The sequence below is a fragment of the Mesoplodon densirostris genome, chromosome 12 (assembly GCF_025265405.1).
Source record: "Mesoplodon densirostris isolate mMesDen1 chromosome 12, mMesDen1 primary haplotype, whole genome shotgun sequence".
Lineage (NCBI taxonomy): Eukaryota > Metazoa > Chordata > Mammalia > Artiodactyla > Ziphiidae > Mesoplodon > Mesoplodon densirostris.
In genome coordinates this window covers 54,283,920-54,301,453 of record NC_082672.1, presented here as the reverse complement: position 1 = coordinate 54,301,453, position 17,534 = coordinate 54,283,920, and the positions used below count along the sequence as shown (strand labels likewise).

At 43.0% G+C, this 17,534-nt stretch overlaps 1 protein-coding gene across 1 annotated transcript in view; it reads right to left on the bottom strand.

Moving 5' to 3' along the window:
* Positions 1–17,534, bottom strand: part of PREP (prolyl endopeptidase) — a 140,047-nt gene that overhangs the window by 60,052 nt on the left and 62,461 nt on the right. The window contains exons 8-10 of the mRNA XM_060115106.1: positions 11,279–11,470; positions 6,923–7,120; positions 1,115–1,218 (exon numbers count right to left, since the gene is read on the bottom strand). Of these exons, the coding sequence (XP_059971089.1) occupies positions 1,115–1,218; positions 6,923–7,120; positions 11,279–11,470 (494 nt within the window). The remainder of the gene's footprint in view (positions 1–1,114; positions 1,219–6,922; positions 7,121–11,278; positions 11,471–17,534) is intronic.

Here is a 17,534-nt window from a genome sequence, read left to right as displayed (position 1 = left end):
AAATAGATAGCTAGTAGGAAGCAGCCGCATAGCACAGGGAGATCAGCTTGGTGCTTTGTGACCACCTAGAGGGGTGAGATAGGGAGGGTGGGAGGGAGATGCAAGAGGGAGGAGATATGGGGATATATGTATATGTATAGCTGATTCACTTTGTTATAAAGCAGAAACTAACACACCATTGTAAAGCCATTATACTCCAATAAAGATGTTAAAAAAACTAAAGAAAAAAAATAAATAAAAAGCATAATTCCTAAAAAAAAAAGTTTTATTTATTTTTGAACTAGATCTAGCCCATTGTCTAGACTACTCCTAGACAGGTGAAGGGCAATTCACTGAAGTAAAATGATGCCCTAGTTTCACAGAAACATTCTCGGGGGCATCAGTGCTCTTTTTTCTAACTTTCCTTCACAAACAACAGTGTGATTCTTAATCTGTGGTCTCTGTGGTCCAGCCCCCTGGTGGGAGAGCCCTGATAAACACCTGGTGCCTGACAGGTGACCTCTCACTGCAAAGGAAGAGAGTCATCCTGCATCATCGATTAGTAAGTGATTCCATTTCTGGGAGACTCAGTACAGTTGGGGCACTAAAAAAACAAAAATGGAGATTCTTAACCTGAAAGGATGGTGACCAGAGACTGAACTGGTGGTGCCATGACAATTAAACAGTTAATTCATCCATTCTAATATTTTATGGTGTGCTCACCCTGTGCCAGGCAGACATACAGACGAATTTCAGACTGAAAAGGCTGGCTCCTAGCACTTGAGTGGGTATTTTATGTAGAGCAGATCTATGTTGTTATTTATGACACCACGAGACCTGAGCCAGAAAAAAACCCACTTTCAAGCAAGCAGACAAACTGTGCTGCCTTCATCACCCAGACAAGGGACTCTGGCTTCCTGTCAAGAGTAGCAGTTCTGGGAGCAGAACCTTTAAACTCTAGGAGGGCAGGGACCACGCCTGGCTCAGTGCCCAGAAACAGCAGGAGTTCCCCAAATATCTGTTGCCCGTATTGTTGTGGATTACCTCCACGGCTCCTGACCAAGTGGGGTGTGCACGGCCTGGCCTGAAAGTCAGATTTTTCTGACTCACATTGTCAGGATCAAATGCTCCATACCTGGACTGTCTGGTAATCGGAAGCATCGATTCCTTTCACAGTCACCTCTCGGAAGACTCTGGGCTCCAGTTCCTCTTTGGTCAGATCACAGTGATAAATGATACCTAGAAGGAAGTGGAATCTTAAGTTCAGTCCACAAACTCACTAGATACAAGGGGGGCAAAGGTCACAAAGCACAGTCAGCAGTGCCGTGTAAGGTCACTGTAGCAAGAGAGCCCAGAACGGTCAGGCGTGTGGAGTGCCTGACTTCATCATCTCCATGTCATCATCGCCAGTTCACACTTCATCATCACCATCGTGTTCGACCTTCCTTTTTACAACAATCACCGGGGTATTCATTTTAGAAGATTCTAATGCATTCTATGACTATGAGAATAGTTAAACCTAACTGCAGAAACTTAACAGGTCTTCCCCACGCCAGGTCACTTAGGAGAACAGGTCAAAGAAGATGGGAAACTTCATGTAGGGCCATTTTACCTGAGAAGTGATTAAGATGGAAAACTCAAATGACTTGCCCAAAGTCAACAGCCATTCAGGGGTCTCTTGATGGGAACTCTGGGGCTCCTGCTACCTGATACCCACCCATCTGTGGACACACATGTGGATAGCAATCAAGGACCAAAGATAGCTTTTTAGAGTAGCCTTTTGGAGTTGCCTTTAAAATTTTGATTATCCCAGGAACTGCACAACACAGACTGACGAACACATACCACAACATTTTAGCTTATTTGAACCACTAATTAAAATTCCATTTCCTTACTTTAACGCGACTACACTCTTAACATTCAAGAACTAAACCAAAGAAACAATAAGTAAGACGAATCATTACTGTTTGAAAACAACAACATTGCTATAGTTTATGAAACAGAATTAGTCATCTGGAGTGGCTGGTGTGGAAACAGCCCTCCCACAGAATACTTTAAACATATGCTGTCAAGTATATGAAAACTCAATTTAGAGATCCTGATACTTGCTGGAAAACCAGAAACTAAGCAGTACTCCCACAGGGCACATTCAAATTGATTGATCATGTGTTAAAATGGCAGCTTGCTTTCTTTTCAACTCCTCTGTGTACGTATGAACTTCACTAACAGCTGAGAAACAGCACTCTGCCCCCACTGGCAAAGAGTAACACATTCAGATTCCTTAACAACAGGACTGCTAATTCCTATGAATGTTATCTCACTTCTCATGCTTACAAATTATTTTAAGGTTTATAATAGGGAATATGATTAACATTGACAGTGAGGAGATGTGTAATGTGACCGAAGTCCTGGCTTTCTTAGTTTAAGTTATAGTTGGATATTTGTTGGAATATGACTTTATATATAAAATACTTCCAGACTACACTCTGGGCATACATTCTAAATTACCAGATACACTGAATACTGTACTTGCCCAGATACATGTAATCTTGAGGGCAAATTGCTATCTTCACATGTATGTTAATTTTTTTTTTTTTTTTTTTTTTTTTTGCGGTATGCGGGCCTCTCACTGTTGTGGCCTCTCCCGTTGCGGAGCACAGGCTCCGGACGCGCAGGCTCAGCGGCCGTGGCTCACGGGCCCAGCCGCTCCACTGCATGTGGGATCCTCCCGGACTGGGGCACGAACCCGTGTCCCCTGCATCGGCAGGCAAACTCTCAACCACTGCGCCACCAGGGAAGCCCTGTATGTTAATTTTTGAAGAGCTTCTTCATTAGTACCTGCCCCACTTCATCCAAACACAAAAAGCATCTGAGTCCTTGAAAAAAAAACTCCAGACCAAACAACGACGACAACAAGAGATTGCAGAACAAGCATGTGCCATCTGAGCACTGGACTCACCCCAGCATCACTGTTACCTGTACTACAATGAACGACAAAGGACCCTGGAGCCAGGATTCCCAGCTCTGACCAGTTACTGGGGCAGTGACCCCAGTGGAAGACAGTGAGTAGGAAACACACTCTAAATGCCTGTTTATCTAGAAGAATTGAGACATCAAAGCCTCCAACAGCAGAATGAAATAAGTATAGGACACAGGCTGGCTACTGTTGGGAGAAAGGGTGCCAAGTGCCTGACTTTAATTCTTCTGTTTGGGGCAGAAGTGGCACCTTGGGGGAGGCTGGGTTAAACCTAAAGGTACTGGTACTTAATATATTTGATGGATACGTTCTATTTATAGATCCATCGGGGTCAGTCCAGGTTAGCCCACTGCATATTCACACTGTAACATGAATTCCTGTAGTCTAATGATGCTTTGTGTCCTGTCTGAATCGGTTTGCTTAAGTACCAGGAGTGGGGGGAAGGGATTGGAGAAACCATCGTAGAATCATGAATCAGAGAGGACTGGTCAGGTGACCTCTGAGGAATAATTTCAAAGTTTAAGGGCAAAAGAGAACTGAATTATGGAATTCCCTTAAGACCACACGAGGTGTCTGCACTTGAGATGGGTCTCCTGATGAAACAGTGTTTTAACAAGGCTATTCTAGCAATAGGAAAGAGGCAGGGACGATCAGCTCAAATATTCCTGCTATATATAATCTGAATAAATGTAAGGAGGTGAAAGAAATGGCAGTGAGGAGGAAGCGGCAACCCTAGAGGTTGCTAAAGAATCATCAGAGGAATCTGGAAAATCGGATATGCAAAAGGAAGGCAAAAGAACTTTGTGAAGATGACCCATGTAGATACTGTTTCATCCGATTATAGGTTGGGTTTTAAGGTTATTAAAAGAAAAAAAACAACACAAACTAAAACAGTCTCTCAAAAATTGTTTGCACTCCTTGGTTATTTACCCAATGGAGTCGAAAACATGTCCACACAAGAACCTGTACACAGATGTTTACAGCAGCTTTATTAATGACTGCCAAAAGTTGGAAGCAACCAAGATGTCCTTCAGTAGGTGAATGTGTAAATAAAGTGTGGGACATCCAAGCAATGGAATATTACTCAGTGCTAAAAAGAAATAAGCCATCAAGCCATGGAACAACCTTAAACTCATATTACTAAGTGAAGGAGCCAATCTGAAAAGGCTACAGAATCTATGAGTCCACTACATGACATTCTGGAAAAGGCAAAGCTATGGAGGTAGTGAAAAGATCAGTGGTTGGCCAGGGGCTTGGCGGGGGGGAAGGGATGAAAAGGGCAGAGCACAGAGGCTTTTAAGGGCACTGAAAATACTCTGCATGGTATCATAATGATGGATACACGTCATCATACAGTTCTCCAAACTTAGAATGTACAGCACCAAGAGTGACTCCTAAGGTAAGTCATGGACTTCGGGCAGCTATGATGTGTGTCCATGCAGGTTCATCCGTTGTCACAGGGGACGTACCCTGTAGCAGGGATGCTGATGACGGCGAAGGCAGTGCATGTGTGGGGCAGAGAGTGCGTAGGAAGTCTCTGTACCAGCCCTTCAGGTTTGCTGGGGACCTAAAACTGCTCTCAAAAAATAAAGTCTTGAAACACTTCTATGCCTTTCCCAAAGAGCCTGGGAAAGGTTCTTTGATTTCTTCTCCCTGTCTCTCAGAGTCATGCAACTGGGACGCCTATACTGGATTATTACAACACCCGCAAGTCTGGAGTGAGCCTTAGCCAACCCTCCAAGGTTCCATGAGTACAGAATCAGTCGGCTCGACCACTCAGTGGTTTGAGCCACAGGGAATAAGTGTATCGTGCTCCAAACCGCCCTGGCTGCCTTTCTTCTTCCAAGTGTGACTCAAGGTACACATGGCTTGGCTCAAGACGTGTCTTCACTATGTACCTCCATGGGAAACAGTCAGCTGGTGTTCACCTGCCAGACGTACCACGTGTCCACAGCAGCTGGCACTGCAGGTATTTTTGGCCCCAGGGCTTTATTTATAATTCAGTGTCTCTGCTGTTGACTGAAGTAGTGGACAGCCAATCTTCAGAGATCAGCGCCAGACCGCCTTTGAGCGGACATGCATGTATGTGGGCGTGTATATGTACACACTGCCATTCATGCTTTCAAGGAATCTAGTTTAATTATCTGATGGTCATTTTTACATTTGGATAAGAAGGCCTGAGTCTGGAAGCCCCGTTCTCTGGTTTTAGATATCAAACTACATGAAGGAGAGAAAAGAAAAAGCAGGAGGCAAAATGAATAAGAAAAGACAAAGGAGAAGAACAAAGCACTGCAGCAACAAATTAAAGCTTGCTCAGGAGCTGCCTGTCCATACAGAACTAACAACACACTTCTCTTTCCAAACTTCACGGCCACAGTCACGGATAGTATTTCACGGCTTGGTACAGAACTCATCATTTTATGCTGGGACAATGAGCCCTTTCATCCCTGGGTAATGATGAACTTGTTCCTGAAATAAATGGCCACATGGGGGTCACTGAAGGTGGTTTACAGGCCTCTGGGGACTCTGGCTTTTATGAAGGGCAGGTGAGTCAGCGTTGCTCTGTTCTCCTCATTGCCCTTTATCCATTATCACTGTTTAAAGGCTATGAGGTTTTCCAAAGTAAAATTTCTGGAACCAGTGTAAGTTGAGGAAATAAAGTGTGGATCCCGCAGCAGTGGTTGAGAATGGCTATCTGAAGGAAAGCTATTTCTCTTGGTTCCTGTCCACTGGCTGCCACTGTCCCCCAAGCCTCAGGGGAGGAGGGGTGAGGCTCGAGACACCCTGACGTGAGGTTCTTGACCTGTCAGTTCCAGACTCCTGGCCCTGGGCATGGTTTCCACATCTCTGTGACAGCCTCTGAAAGGCACATGGGCAAGTAAAGCTTGCTAGGTGTTCCAGATGTACCATCAGCCCTACGTACAGGGCATCATTCTTTTGGTTTTAATAACCCTGATGGCAACCTGTCACGACGATAAGATTCCTTAAAGACTGCCTGCTCTGTGACTCTGAGGCACGAAAAAAAAAAAAGTGGATCAGGCATCACTGTCATCTGCCAAACCCCAGGAGGAAGACAAGGCCACTTCTGCACCTGCTGGGCTCTCCCCTATGTCTGCTTTATTTGCTGAGGACCAAACTATTGCAACAAAACTGGGTAGGACAAAAAGGACGATGAAGGAGCTCAAAACACAAACAAGGAAAGTGCAGACATCTTTTCAGCCAGATTGCTTTCAGGATAGGGTCTACCCAGTCAACTGCAAACTGCCAACTGAGCCAGGCTCCTGGGACAAATCAGGGTATGTGTTATGGCTTCGGCTATAACAGAAACACTGCAGTCAAGTGGAGAAATGGGAAAAAAACAAAACAAGCAAAATGAGTGTGACCAACTTAAAAAAAAATGTTATACAGAGAGCTATGTTTACTTTGGGGAAAATTAACTAATACCATAAAATTGCAATTTACAAGTGTTTCCTTTTCTACTAGAACCAAGTAACAAATTCCCCCCCCATATGATGTAAGACTAAACTTTCACAATTATATTTTAATCCAGTTTAACAAGAGCAGAATTTACTCTCAGTTTTAAAACAATTTATTAATGTCAGATGTGACTACAGATTTTTATTTAACACTTTTAGTTATTTGCACTGTGTGTGTTTTGTAGACCAAAGGCTGACTCTAAGGTTATACTTGTTCATACTTATTTTTCAAATCAACCTAGAACAACAGATGGTCCTGTCCCTGGAAGAGAGACTCAGGATATAAGATTAAAGAGAGTGCAGTTTTAGGTGTTCATGTTTCCCTTTGTTCTGAGCGTCTGTTTTACTGTTTTATTCCCACGAAGTAATTTTGGCTGTAATACAGCATATGTGATTTTCAATAACACAGCATTATATTTCTATTTCTCAAAAGAAACCCAAAGGTGAGTCTGATTTTTAAATTGGACAACATCGGTGGAACGACTCTCACCTGGAGATAAAAAGGAAGTAAACTGATAGAAGATTTCGGTGTCCTTCTTCTGACCGCTGTACCCCACGACGCTGCCGACCTCAAGCGGGAAGGTCTTGAGGAGAGCACCGGTGGCTAGGTCGTGAAGCTGCAGAATGTTCTTTACGTTATGGAGGTAGCATAACACCAAAAAGTTGGACCTGACGCAAGCTACCCACTCTGAAAAGATAACAACAGATAAAGCATCATGTAGTTTTGAAAATTAGCCCAAAACATACTCATTTCACCGAACAATAGTTCTTGAGTTCTACACTGTGCTCTGCGGCAGTGAGACATGCAAGTGATTTTAAAATTGGTGTTAATCATGCATCATGTTTTCAGCGTATTCCTTTCATAAATCACTGCCACCGTCATCTCCAGAGGTAATAAGATATTCTCCACCTGGGACCAGGAGCTTTTGATGATCTAGATAACGTGTGTAATACAAATAACCCTGCTTACCTATTTTGTGTCCAATATCATGCTACAGGAGGTATAAGAAGGAAAACAACAAAGCCCGAATCATGATCCACATCTGTCAGGATTGTTTATTCAACAAAACTGTATTAAATGTAAATGTAAATGTATGTGCCAGATACCCTACAGGGTGCTGGACGGACCAGCAAGAAGACGAGGTCATTTCTGCCCTTGAGACACAATCGCGTAAAAATACAAGTAGTAACTTGTGAACAAGGGTGAGTGAGTAGTTGGTTGGGACCCCAAATAAGAGAGAGCCCTTGAGCAAATGCTGAATTATGTCTGGAGGGCGGGGGTGTGAAGGCGGGGGGCCTGGTGGTGTCGGGAACAGGACAGCTCTCTGGGGGATGAGAAGGTAGGAAAACATGACTCAAGGAATGAAGGCCAGAGCTGGGGATGAGGCGAGAGAAAAGGAACATGAATGAACCAACAGCAGGAAGGAAGGGAGTGAGGGAGGGAGACTGGGAGAAAGAACGAGGTAGAGATCCATTTTCAAGAAGAAGAAAACCGCTGCTCCATTCGGGGGTGGGCGGGGGCGGTAGTGGTGGTTTGATGGGGGACTGGGTGAGCCACGTAGGGGCGAGTTTAGGCCTTTCTGACTCAGCCGTTACTGAGGAGCTACTGTTGGAGAGAAGGGTGACACACATAAAGATGACATCAGATGTATGCATCCGACGACTGACCAGAGAACCACAGAGGTGCACAGAGGGTGGAGGGGAGACCCGAACACACAACTGTAAGAAGCCGGGCAGAACACCACATCAAGCTGGGGATAGAGTCTGGAGAAGGGGGCAAAGAAACAAAAGCCACCTCCCAGGAAGACTCACCAGGACGTGGCAAGTGTGGGGACAGGAAAATGAGGCAGAGATAGGAGGCCCCTCAGTGTCCAGGGCTGCAGCTTCAGTGATGGTACCGTCCGAGACGGAGCTGGGAGAGCGGAGGTGAGTGAGCAGAGGAGGAAAGGAGAAAGCAGGGGGGCAGGCGCCGAGCACAACCCGTCAGGCTCTGGACGAGACGGGCCAGCGCTAAGGACAGGCCATCCAGAGGGAGAGATGCTTTAGTAAATGGAAGCAAGGAGAGGGCTGCAGGGAACAGCTCTAGCGCATGGAAAAGAAAAGCCTTTCTTGGGTTTCATGGTGGGATGCAGGGCAAGGGGCTCTTGACACTGCTTTTTTTTTTTTTGGAGTACGCGGGCCTCTCACTGCTGTGGCCTCTCCCGTTGCGGAGCACAGGCTCCAGACGCGCAGGCTCAGCGGCCATGGCTCACGGGCCCAGCCGCTCCGCGGCATGTGGGATCCTCCCGGACCGGGGCACGAACCCGTGTCCCCTGCATCGGCAGGTGGACTCTCAACCACTGCGCCACCAGGGAAGCCCCGACACTGCTTATTTTTAAATCCAAGAAACTAGTAGTTCACGCATCTAACGTTATCAATGATCAACAAGGCACCGGCCAGAGGGCGCTCTGAGGATCCCCAGGGGCCTCAGTCTCGTCGCGTGGTTTAGATTACTACCGCAAACTTTTCCTCCAGTCAGGATATAAGGAAGAACTCTTACACCTGAAAGTAATTTGCTCCTCCAATACGACTTTTTAAGTGCTTCAATCAAGCAATATATTTCACGTGGCTTTAATGTTTTAAGCAAAGTAAGGGGAAAAAAACTGAAGGAAATTTCTGTCCAAAAATCATCAATCTGTGTTAACTACGAGTACATCAGAATTCTAAAACAGACAAAGTGAATAAGAAAAGGACAAGGTGATTTGTAGACTGTCGTTAATAAAAGCTCTGACTTTACAGCTGTACTTTGTGACTCATCTCTAGTTTTTATTCTCAATAGGGCATTCTGTGCTAATGACACACTGCAAATTCAACTGTGCTTCTCTTTGAATTGATGAGTTCTGTGAATATTGAAGGCTTCCCCTTTCCAGTCTAAAGAACTTAGAACCTTTTAGAGGAAAGGTTATAAAAATATCACCTTGATTTGCATTTCATTAGATCTGCAAGTGAGACAGGATGTCACCTTAAGGTACAGTTAAAACTGCTTTAGGGGGGCTTTAAAAGGCAGAAAATTCACATGCCTTGGGAAATATTTGTATCTCTGATGCTTCCCTACATGAGAATCACTGTTCCAACCTGACTGGAACCTGAAAAACACACAGGGCACTCACTCTTCAGGAAGACGTGTGCCACCAAGTCTCCCTTGGACCCACCAAGGCCTGAGGGCCCCTCCTGTGGCACTTAGGAAGCACTCACTAAATGCTGGCTCTTACCACCCTTAGGGGGGGACATTCTGTCTCAGTTGGACAGAAGTCATCAGGTTACCAAAGTTGTATGAAGGTGTTAATGGAAAAGGCAGAAAACCTGTTCTAGGACTCGTGGGTCCCTCAACCAAATATACGAGGGTCAGAGAGTGAATGGAAGTGTTTGAGGACATAGGTGAAGCGATTTCCTTGGAAAGGGCCCCTGTCATGCTGTAAGTCCCCCTCCCTGCTGGGGAAAACCCCAGCCTGAGACAGACAGAGCACCGGTGCCTAATCCAAAGCTGAGAAGCACGTATGGACAGTGGAAGAGCCCGGGATGGGCCGCTGCCCTGGGGCTGCAAATGGGGGCTGTGCCGGAACGAGCATGGACCGGGCCGCCTTGGGTCCTGTCTGACAGAACTGCCTGAGGTGCTGGAGACCTCTTTACAGAAGCAGGTGGACGGAGGAGCCAGCAACCCAGGGCTGAAGGGGACCCCAGGCAAACACCCAGAGCAGCGCTTCCACCAGGGCCAAGGGAACTGCCCAAGCAAGGGCCCGGCGGGAGCGCCCTCGGGAAGCACTCAGAGACTCAGCTGTAATCATCTGCCCACCTTCCGCTCTACCCGCTAAGCAAGGCCAGGCTGAAATATCTGCAGGCACAGAGCACACTGCCTTGAGCCAGTGGGGAAGGGGCCCTTACTTTTCCAGGATGTGCACCTGGATCTGACTCCAATACTTGCGCTTGAATTCACTGAAAAACCCATGTCAGGACTGCTTTATGTGACACTGGGCCACTCTGCAGCTCTCAAAAGGAATTATGTTCCTAATTATATACAACTTATACCTTCCCATTTAGGGATGGCCCTAGATTTTATCCCCATTCAACCCATCAGCAGACGTTCACCTCCACAAGCAAACTCTTCACTGGCTTGAACGTACTCGACTCTCCTTTTCTGTCAAAAAGTGTAACAAAATTAGAGTCCCATTTTAAATCAAAGCCAGCTTTCAGGCAAGAAGTAACTTACAAAGCAGTATATCATTTTTGGAAAATCACTGAGAAAATCAGTAATGGGAACTTAAAGGCACTCTGAAACATGACAGATAAAGAAGTGAGGCTCTCAAGAGGTTACTGTAACGCAGTGCACACAGCATCAAGTGCAATGTATTTCAATTAACTCGGACAAGAGTCTCTTCTCCGGTAGGAGGACTGTAAATCCACCCTAAAGTCTACAATAGGTGTAATATAAACAGCCAAAGGTTATTCAGAAGCTAAAAGCTAAGGATTCTGAATCCAAATGATTTAAAAAAACTAAACATTAGCGCTTATTATCAGAAAATAACTACAAAGACAGCCGATGTTTTGTTTTTTTTTTTAAAAAAGAAAAGCACTACCTTTGAAGGTCTGGATTCACACCTTCACAATTTTTTGAAGACCCCACACAGTATTGTACTAACTACAAAGATGTCACACAGTAAACACCTAGTTGCGCTACTGAGACATTTCACAATTAGAGGTTGAAGGTTCTTCACCTTGTAACCGGTCACCAGAGAATGAGAGATGCACCAACTTCTTGACGTTCTTACCAGAAACAAAAGCACAACTTCCAAGCAGCATGTACTCTTACCTAAGACGTCTTTCTCATGCTCAGGAACAAGCACCTTCCACTTGGACTCCTCGGGATCCGTGAAGTCAATGTTGATCAGGCGGTAGTTGGGAGAATGGCGATTCGTCTTGAACGTGAACACTGTGCCCTCGTTGGTTACATAGTCATATTCCCCTTCGAAGTTGTCGATCAGTTTCACCCACTTCAGGATTCCTGGTGAGAGACCAAGCACCTCTGTCACCTCTCCAGGGTTTGAAATGGTGTGGTTTGTATATGGTGGGGGGGGAATGGATCTTTTCTGTCTATAGAACACAAAGCAGACACAATATTTGGAAGACCTAAGGCATGAGAAAGAGCAAGGGCGAATGTGGGTGAATTTTAAGGTTTCCAAATAACGCAGAGGAAGTTTTTCCAGAAAAACCTGGCAATGAAGGAGAGTGGAGAATTCTCTCAGCCCGTTACCCCACATAATCCGGCACATCCCCTTCTACCTGAGAGGGTCTCAAACCCGAGCACGTCTTTCTACCTCTACTGCTATCACTCCACCCAAAGTCTTTATTTCCCTCTGGTTATGAGCAGTGGCTCACAACTGGGGATGATCTCAGCCCCACCAGCGGACTTCTGGAATTGTCTGCAGACCTTTTGGTTGGTACAGCTTGGAAAGTGAGAGGAGGGCTACTACGAGCATCTAGTGGGAAGAGGCCAGAGATGCTGCTTCGAGGCACAGGATACCCCTTTGACAAAGAGTCAGCTAGCCCCAGATGTCAGTACGTGGCTGGGAAACCCTGGTGTGCAGCAGCGGCTTCCCACCTGCTCTGCCCACGGCCACTCTTGTTCTTCTCGGTAGCAGCCACCACCATGTCTTAATATCCTAAACCGGTCCCTGTTGGTACCCTTCCTAGAAATTTCTCCACTGCTCTTTGAATAAAATCCAAATTCCTTCTTGTGTTCTCCATGGTCCTGCATGGTACAGTCCTTGCCCACTTAGCTAAACTCAGATGTTCCAACTTTTGCCTCAATCCCTGACCTCTGGCAACACTGGCCTTTGTTAGGTTCCTTAAGACATGCTTCACTTCAGGGCCTGGTCACAAGCTGTTTCCCTTGCCTACCCCACTCTCAAAATGGCTAGGTACCTCTGACCCACACCCAGATCATTTCTTCACAGCACTTCTCTCAAGATATATACACCTGAGCCTTGAACAACGTGGGTTTGAAGTGCGTGGGTTCCCTTATAGGGGGTTATTTTCAATAGTAAATACTGCAGTACCACATGATCTGCAGTTGGTTGAATCCATGGATGCAGAGGGACCATGTATCCAGGGGGCCAAGTGTAACCTCCAAGTGGTTCAAGGGTCAGCTGTACCTAATTTGCTTGTTTATCATTTGTCTTTTTTATTCACTATTTAATACTCAGCACCCAGACAGAGTGGCACCTTCAAAGGTGCAAAATAAAAGTGGTGTTGAATGCAAGGACGCACACTTTCCAGCCCTTCTGTTCTAAGAACTAGTCTGGAGAAGGTCAACACTACAAAGAAATCTTAAATGTGTCCACCATCATCATCATTTAAACGGCTCACTAAATGTCACTTTTACTATTAAAAAAAAAAATCCACTGGGAAGACATCTGGTTCATAACGTATCAGACATAAATGTTTAGAGGACATCTCAAAAATTTTATAAACGAAAAAGCTCTATGACTTCTAAACTGCTCAAAGGCAATGCCAGATCTTAGCTATTCTCCAATTAATCTCCTACCTTCGATTTCACAATGAAATTGCTACATTAATTTGGATAGTTCATTTATATTCCTGGTGATTTTACATTCATTGTCTCATTCGTCTCTATAACATAATATCTTTATATAAATTTGTTGTTGAATTAAATTAATCAGGGAAAATATAATCCCATGGTAGAGAGTTTTTCAGTTAGATATAACTGAATTAAAACCCCAGCTCCAATGACAATTTAGCTGTGTGACCTTGAACAATCTCTTTATCCATGGCTGAGCCTCATTTTCTCAACTGTAGACGAGAAACAGTAAGTAAATGTGAAAATTATTATAAAGTGACTAATACCTACCCTACAACAAAAACCTCAACAAATATTATTTTAAAATAAACGGCTGGAATTAAAACTAATAATAAGATAGGCAGTTAAAAAAAAATCTACAGCTTTTCCACATGTTAGTAATACCAGTTGGAAAACATGGTGGGGACAGGGGACCTCATTTACATTAGAAGTAAAATTAATGAATACTTAAGAATGTGCTTAACAAGAAATGTGGACTCTATGAGAAAAGCTCTAAAATTTTTCTAAGGAATCTTAAAAAACAACAACAAACAAAACCTGGATAACTGGAAACACATACCATATCCCTAGATAGGAAGACTCAGTATTTCAAAGGTGCAAAAAATTCCAGAAGAAATCTACAAATTTAACACAATTCCAATTCCAAAATCCAAATGAGCTTTTTAGGGAATCTGACAACATCATTCTGAAGTTCATCTGGAAGAATAAGCACTTAAGGACAGTTGACGTATTTTTGATGACAGAACAAGAAGGAACTTCATGTGGTATGATGCTCTGAACAAGCCCCCTCCCTCCTGAAGGAAATTATCACCCTTTTATGATAATCATTTTCTTATTTTTCTTTGTTCATTTTCTGCCTTAACATGCAGCCACAAACACTATAGTCTAATTTTGCCTCATTTTTGAACTTCTAATAGAATGAAACCATACCACATGTATTCTTTTGTGTCTGATTTCTTTCTATTCTTGATATCTGACCTTACATTATGTTTGTGAGATTATTCATCCTCTGGTTATTGTTACTGACTTCTGGTTAAATCTTACTGTACATAAAGAACATACTCTGTATGATTTCAAAGTTTTTAAATCTGTTGAGAAAAGCATTGTGGTCTAATTTTTTTTTCTTAAAGGATTTTAAAATGTTCCTGTATGTGATCAAAAAGAACGTGTATTTTGCAGACCTTCCCTGTGATATCCTAAGAATGTCTACTAAGTAATTTGTTAATCCTTTGTTCAAATCTATATATTTACTGATTTAGAGGGCCATTTTTTCTATCAGTCAAAGAAAAGGTCTGTTAAAATATTTCTCTATGATTGTAGATTTGTCCATTATTATTTATATTTCTGTTAACTTTTACTCTCTGTATTTTGAAATCATGCTCTTAGATATATAGTTAGAATTATTATATCTAAATAAAACTGAATTGAACCTTTTATGATTATAGAGTTTTATCTCTAGTAATGCATTTTGCTTTGAAGTCTACTTGGATATTAAGGCAGCTACATCATTTTCATTTTTACATCTTTGGCCAGTTGTCTTCTGCAGACTGGATGGCCCCAGTTTGCTCTTCTCTGTGTCTCTTAACCACTCATATGCTTTCCACCTCTTGGTGGGCTGCATTCTATGTAATTTCTTTTAATATTCACTTTCACTAATTCTCTCTTCAGCTATGTCTAATCTCTTCTTTAATCTAATAACTTAATTTTTAAAGTGAATCCTTTTTTTATTTTTAGAAGTTCTACTTCATCCTCTTCCAAATAGGTTTGGTCATTATTTACAATATCTTGTTTCTTGCTATGTTTCCAAGCTTCTCATTTATTTTTTTTAAGAAGCAGCATCACTATTTTTAAAGGTGTATTTACACACTTATTTTACATTAGAAATCTGATAATTCCACTCTGGTGTGAATCTGCTGGCTCTACTTTTCATGCTGGTGAATTTCTTCATCTGATCTGTGATTTCTGATTGTGAACTGACTTCCCTTGAAACGCTATCTGTGAGAATTCTTGAAGGCCTGGGTTGAAGTGACACTATTTCAGACAAGATTTGTATTTGGCTTCTGTTTGCCTCTTGGGAGGCAACCAACCTGGGAGCACTTTAAATTCTTGGCATGAGGATTTTTGGACCTCATCGAGACAATCAATTCAACTTGCACCCACGTGAAGGTCAGCCCTTCTCATGTTTTAGGAGAATTCACATCCTGCCTCCAAGGTAGAGACAAACCTCCAAGGCAGGTTTCCTTACTATACCCTGCCTCTCCCCTCCTCCCTGGCTCCAACACTGGCGGGTTTATTTCTCAATAATCCTTACACCACCACCAAAGGGAAGCTCAGCCTCAAGGCCCAGCAGAAACATTCTGGGACAATCCAGCTTACATCCCAGGACGCCTGCTTTCATTTTGTCTTTGGTCTTTATGAGTTCTCTTCCTTTGTGCCAATTAGCAATATACTTAGTAAGATGCTTTATTAACTTTTTTACAACATTTCAGTTGTTTCAATTGGGAGATTATTCAGAGTGTATCATCTGCTACACTCCTACAAACAGAAATCCTTACAATTAATTTCCATAAACAATTAAGTTCTGCATCTGAGCCAAACATTTTTTTTTCCAGTGACAGACTGCTAACCTCAAAAGCAGGTGATCCATTCAAAGAAAAGTGCATCTTAGTTTACATAAAACAATACTTTAAGAGGAAAAGAAACCCAAAGACTAGTCCTTATAAGAATAAGTTAAAAAATTAGTTGGTAATACAAAATTTGCAGATAGTCAGAAAGCTACATTTGTTTATAATAAGAATGATGAAACACAGTTTTCTGGACTGTGACATTTGCAGACACAGAGTCTTGGTTCAGAGAAATGTCAGATTCTTTAAATGTTCCCCGGACAATAAAACATCTTCTGATGTGAAACCTTTATTTCTCAAAGTAACCATCTTATGGTTTCTGCCGAAAAGGTCTTTCAGCCATTGCAGTGGTATTTATTATGACCCTACCTCCCCCTGCTTGCAAAAAAGTCACTGAAACATCCACCAAAGGCAAAACACAGCAGAAATTTCCTTCAGTAACTCTGTATAGTCAGGTGAGCCTGAAGATGTGGTGCACTTGTTTTATAACCCAGCTCCAAAGAGCACCAAAACAATAAAAAAGTTTGTGGCCATTATCTGCCACCAATTTCTGAAGCATTAACTTTAGTCATAAATACACACAAGTCATATATTCATGCAGACTTAGGAATGTGGCTGGATTTTTACAAATCCATTAAAATCTGAAAAGTTGTTCAAAGTACAGGCTCACAGGGCAGCATGTTTAAAATGAGGACTCATGAAATCCTTTGGCTCTCCAGAAACCCTTGCTCCTCAGGCTTTGGCCACAAGATAATTTAAGAGAAAAGGTATTCCAGCTGAACAATGGGGCTCATTCAGTTTTGCTATTCACACGTTAAAACACTGTTGATTTAATGGGAAATAGGAAAGGTACTTTAAAAAAAGAGATGTGGCTAGACTCTCCAACCATCTCACTTTCGGCCCACTTTTTCTGAGGTCTTTTTGTCTGTAAGTGGTATTCTTCCCTCTGAAGCCAACAGAATTCGATTCCCAAACTTCTCCACATTCAAGTTAAAATTACTTTTTATAAACCTGCTTCTTGGTGGGGGAATGATTTGTTTACTGAGTGAAGGTGAGCTTAAAATAAGTCATCTAAAGCTTTCCATAGAGCAAAGTCGTTACTTGCACTGCTTTCTTTGAACATCAATGGTATTAACTACATTGCTTAGAAAACGTTTTGTAAGCTCTCTTGCGATAGGAGCTAAAAAGTGCGCTTACGTTTGACAAAACAGAGGGTCTGGCCTCTAACAACAGTAACTAATGCAGAGCATGCACAGCTCGTGCTCTAGGGCTGAGGAGAGCAGAAGCCTGCTGTCCTCTCTGGCCGGATGCCTTCATTCTGTCACAACAGCCACGTGGTGATGGTTAGAGCACGGGCATGGAATTCAACTGACCTGGGTCTGAATCTTACAATGGCATCAGGAAAGCTAATTGGCCTCACCAGCCTCAGTTTCCTTGGGATAACAACATGTGCTCCCCAGAGGTTGTTAAGAAGACAGTGAAATATCTACACGCATAGCTCAGAACCTGGCACACAGGAAATGCTAAATAAACAATACTTACTACCATCCCAAATAAACCCCAGCATTCTTCAAATGACAAAAATAAGCTGAACGTGGCTTCTGAACAGCACTGGTTGCTCATGGCGGCGAACTAATAAAATCTAGTTTCCATCTCTCAGGGCACATAGCCATTTTCCTAGAAAAAGCCTTTATAATCACTAACTTAAAAATTAGTAAAATTATTACCTTTATCACTAGGACTTCATATTTTACTTCAAAATTCATGTTTTGCTTCTTATTTTTATACTGTCTTTTGACGTTCCAATTCTTTTGGGTTGTTGGCATTCCCACTCTGAAACACAG